We start from the raw sequence: 5072 nt of genomic DNA, 5'->3' as shown, positions 1-5072 counted from the left end.
GTGTGTGTGTGTGTGTGTGTGTGTGTGTGTGTGTGTGTGTGTGTGTGCCTAACTCTAGCACTTCGAAGGTGGTGGAAGCAGGAGGCTCAGCAGTTGGGTCATCCTTGACTACATAGTGAGTTCAAGGCTAGCCCAGGCAGAGATTCTGCCTCGAAAGAAAAAGAAAATTACGTCACAATAAGAGTAAATCATTTCCAAATGAGAACGTAGCATGGGTTACTGTGAGACTTTGACATTTGCATGACTTTTGAGAGACTCAGAGACTGTGCATGCATGCTCGTGCGTGTGTGCATGTGTGCGTGTGTGTGATGTCAATAATCATCTTTCATCACCCTTCCACCTAATTCATTAAGCAAGGTCTCTCAATCAAACCCAGAGCTCACTGATGAGGCTAGTCTTGCTAGCCAACTTGCTCTGGGAATTACAGGCCACACCCAGCCAGCATTTAGATGATTCCAGGAATCTGAACTCTAATCCTCATGCTTGCACGTCGGGTGCTTTAACTGCTGCACCATCTCCTCGGCCTCCCGGTACTTTATTCCTACTGAGCTCCAAGTGATGCTGGTGCCAAGTCTCGATCTCATGGTCTCAGGCCTGAGCTTCCTTCCCAGTCAGCCACAGATGGGCCACTCAGGACCGCAGAGCTGGGTTCCCATGGTACCCCAGTGTACCTTACAAATCACAGGCCATGAGCGACCTATCTGTTCTATGTCCCAGCTCTTCTGCTGTACAATGGAGTGGAAAACAGACCCTAACTTCGAGGGTAAATATTAAATAAGACTGTGTGCTGTGTGGCCAGCATAGAGCTGGGCCCATGATGGATTCTCAGTAGTGAGTGTGGCCGCTATTCTCTTTATGACTTGGAGACCTTTCTAACAGAAAACACCTTCTTGTTCTTCTCTTAGAGCCTGAGGGCAGACGAGGATGCTGGCGAGAAACTGAACCCTTCCTTCCTTGACCTGGTCAGAACCCCTCAGATAAGGAAACATACTTTGATTTTGATGTACAGTTGGTAAGGCAATCCTTTGTGTTAACTTAAAATGCTTATACATTCATACAATTACAGTCGCTCATAGTAAAGAGAGGGAAAAGCACACCTCACCTCAAATTAGCACCAACAGAAGACATTGACCTGTTTCTCACAGACAGCAGGCTTACCTGGTAACACTTCCTTCAGACAAATGCAAAATTGGCTTGGGATGGGACAGAATTTTCAACAATTTTTTAAAATCTTTTTTTTTTTTTTTATGTGCATTGGTATTTTGCCTGCATGGATGTGCAAGGGGTCTGATCCCCTAGACGTGGAGTTACAGGGAGTTGTGAGCTGCCACGTGGGTTCTGGGAATTAAACCTGGGCTCTCCGGAAGAGCAACCGGTGAGCCATCTCTTAACCGCTGTGCCATCTCTCCAGCCCCAAATTTCCAACAATTTATGGAAGTGGTCCTCAGAGTACTTCTGTTATTTTGTACTGTGTATTTATAGGAAGTGGCATTTCTCCGAAATGACAATTATAAAAGAAAAGTATTGGTCAGTTCTGAAAAATATTGAAGATGCCGTTTGTCCGACGGCATCAAAAACTCAATATTTAATTACTCACATAAAAATAAATATGCGGCTGGGAAGACGACTCAGTCGTTAAAAGTACTTGTGGCTCTTGAAGAGGACCTGGGTTCAGAATCCAGCACCCACATTGTGGTTCCCACTGCCAGTAACTCCAGTTTCAAGAGATTTGTCACCATCTTCTGGCCTCCATAGGCACCAGGCATATGCGTTTACATGCAGGTAAAGCACCGATACACACAAACTGAAAATAAAGGAATGTTTTAAAAAACAAGTATGTGTCTCCATATCATTAATATACAATTCTACTTTCATCATAACAGATGGCAAAATTATACATAGACCAAAGAATTATTTTAAAATAAATTTCTTTATGAGTATCAGCAAATGTTAGATTTGAATACCTATTTTATATGCCTATATACTTGGGGGTCTCATAAAAATTTCTTGGGTGAAAGAAGAAGAAAGTGTAAAAATATTTAAGGAGCCCTGGCCTGCGGCTCCTTAAAAACCAATAAGGTTTTTGGTGTATGTTGTTGTTTTGGTTTTTTCTTTTTTTTTTTTTTTTTTAACTCTCCAAATGGTTCTAATATATAATCCAAATTGAGAAGTATTAGTATAGATTATTTGATCTGCTTTTAGATCTCTACAGATGTACAAAGCTAGGGAGGAGAGGCCTCTCCTACCCTTTTTACTTGGGAGGGAAAACAAACAAACAAACAAACAAACCCACTCCAAAATGTATGAAGTCGACAGCACTGACTCTACAATACAGGGACCGAGCCTCTCGAGGCTGGCCGTGTGCAGGCGCTCTCAGAGCTGTGGGGGTCAGTGTGATGACCTCCATAAAGAGGAGGCTATTTCCCCACAGTGAGCTCTGCTCCCCACAGTGGCTTCAGAAAGACCTGCCCTTGCTGGGAAGAGCCACAGATGTCAGGGTACGGCATGGCACAGGCAGCTTTGACCTTTGACCTCACTCGCCTTTCCTTCTGAATATGGACTCTGGCCCATCAGCCTCAGATCTTCCATTCTTTTAAGTTAACATAATTTGAAACACTTGTCAGAAGGGCAGTTGGGACAGGCCGGGGAAGAAACCATTGAGAAGACATACATTGGGTCTTCAGGTTCATGAAGTCTGAATGAAGTAGTCCAAGTCTTTACATCCAAAATGCATTAGAAGACCACAAAGAGCCTAGAAGGTGGTTCGGTGGGTTAAGTACCTGCCGAACAAGCATGAGGTCGTGCATTTGGATGCTCCACGCCACATAAAAAGCTGGATTTGAAGGCATGTGCCTATTGTCCTAGTGCTGGGAAGTGAAAACAGTGGATCCCTGGGGCTTGATGGACAGTCAGCCTAAATGATCATGGTGTTCAGGTTCAGAGAGAGGCTCTGTCTCAAAAAGCAAGGGGGAGAGAAATAGAAGGAAATGCATGACATCAGCTTCTGGCCTGCACATATACCTTCACACACACACACACACACACACACACACACGAACAATTATACAAGCATACAAACACACACACATGCACACCCAAATACATAAACAACATTACATTAAATACTCACATAAAAATATAAAGGGGGAAGTGGTTGCCAACCATGAGCCAGCCATTGGCTATTAGTCCATGTAATCATTCCATCAGGACTTCTCAGCTTCTCACTGGGCCAATGAATGGCCCCAGATGTTTCCCAGCTGTTTCCAGGTTTCTGCCTCTCTGGCACCTCCAGCCACAGTAAAGTAGTGGGTATAAAAACAATGGCACAGATGGAACACTAGAGAAAAGGTCACAGACAAAGGTCACCTACCACCAACTCTTCTTCCTCCCCAAAGCCTCTCCTGCGGGAACGTGTGCTCAGTGCTCAGCTTGACCCTGGCTCTCCTCTCTGCTCAGGTTCACGAGCTCTGTTCTCTACCAGGGCCTTATCATGCACATGGGCCTTGCAGGCAGCAACATCTACCTGGATTTCTTCTACTCTGCCCTGATGGAGTTCCCAGCTGCCTTCATCATCATCCTCACCATAGACCGTGTTGGTCGCCGCTATCCTTGGGCTGCGGCAAATACGGTGGCTGGAGCAGCCTGTCTAGCTTCAGTTTTTATCCCTGCTGGTAAGTTCAGAGCACGAGGGATTTGAGGAAGGCAGGCCCAGCACAAAGCCTTGCTCTAGAACATTCCACCAATTCCTTGACCTCTGTATAATCATGCACTGTAAATGAGAAAAACCTCACGGCATCAGCAACTATCTTATATCTTTCCTTATGGGTCAAAAGGCCGTGAAACAATCTTTTTAGCCACATGGAGCTTTGTTTGAGGCCATGATAGAACAGCAATCACTTACAATATGCCCACAGTTTCCTGGCTCTCTAGGACAACCTCCATGATGGTACCCCAACTTTGGAAACTAGTGTCATACTGCTGTCCTTAAAAGCTGAGGTTTACAAATCTCTTTGAGGTAGAACTATGGTGAGAATAGAAAGGTCAGGACTGGCCAGAAGCAGAGGGGAAAGGCAAAGGGCAGAGGACTTTCAGGGCAAGAAAACCCTCTGTGTGACATAATGCCAGGAACATGTATTCATATATGCCCAGACCCACTTAGAGTAGCTCCTTGGGTCAGCGACGGACACTGTGTGACCATGATTTATCAATGCAGAGTCGTCAGTTTGTGTAGATGGCTGCACTGGGAGGAATATTGATAATGGAGGAGGTTGCTTGTATGCCAGTGGGAAAGCTGTGGAAAATCTGTCCCTTCATTTTTCTATGAACCTAAGCTACACTTTTTAAACTTAACTTTAAAATGTTTTACGTATGTGTATATTTTATGTATGTTTGTACATGGGTGCGTGTACATGGGAGCATAAGAGGGTATCTGATCCCCTGGAGCTAGAATTGCAGGTAGTTGTGAGAAGCCTGCTATGGGTGCTGGGAATCAAATCTGGGTCCTTTGCAAGAGCAGCAATTATTCTTAATCAGAGAGCCATCTCTCCAGTTCCACACATTTTTTTTAGAGAAACCATTAATCCTTGAGAGATGGATCCATGTGTAAAACACTTCCTGTGGAAATCTGAGGACCAGAGTTCGGCTCATCAGAACCCACATAAATTCTGGCAAGCATGGCACAGTCTCAGCACGTAGGAGGCAAAGACATAGCTCCCTAGAGTAAGTCGGCTAGCTGAGCTGTCTGAACTGGCGACCTCTGGGTTCCCGCTGTGCTGTAGAAGATGTGGGCTGACTGAGGGAGACGTACGGCATCAACCTCTGATCCACCTGCACGTGCATGCGTGCACACAGAGCTAACGTTAGAGCACACACTTCTGCAGAGGCTGCTGCATTTGACTCACCTCTGTAGAGAACCATCCCTCCTTCCCTGTCTCGTTTCTGCACCATGGAGCTTGTCCTTGCCAGCCCACTCTGGAGCACAGTTTGAGGAAAAGTGATCGTATGCAGAATGGATGAGTTCTGGATTCCCCCCCCCCCCCCCCCCCCCCCCCCCCCCCCCCCGCCCCCCCCAC

At 45.8% G+C, this 5072-nt stretch overlaps 1 protein-coding gene across 2 annotated transcripts in view; it reads left to right on the top strand.

Moving 5' to 3' along the window:
• The window catches only part of LOC129683451 (solute carrier family 22 member 2), a 32482-nt gene that overhangs the window by 15068 nt on the left and 12342 nt on the right, over window positions 1-5072 (top strand). For both annotated transcript variants that reach the window (XM_055616197.1, XM_055616198.1), the window contains exons 6-7: window positions 906-1012; window positions 3457-3671. In XM_055616197.1, coding sequence (XP_055472172.1) covers window positions 906-1012; window positions 3457-3671 — 322 coding nt within the window. The remainder of the gene's footprint in view (window positions 1-905; window positions 1013-3456; window positions 3672-5072) is intronic.

Source organism: Psammomys obesus, unplaced genomic scaffold (genome assembly GCF_907164565.1).
Source record: "Psammomys obesus unplaced genomic scaffold, mPsaObe1.curated_primary_1811, whole genome shotgun sequence".
Lineage (NCBI taxonomy): Eukaryota > Metazoa > Chordata > Mammalia > Rodentia > Muridae > Psammomys > Psammomys obesus.
This window is presented reverse-complemented; position numbering and strand designations above follow the sequence as displayed.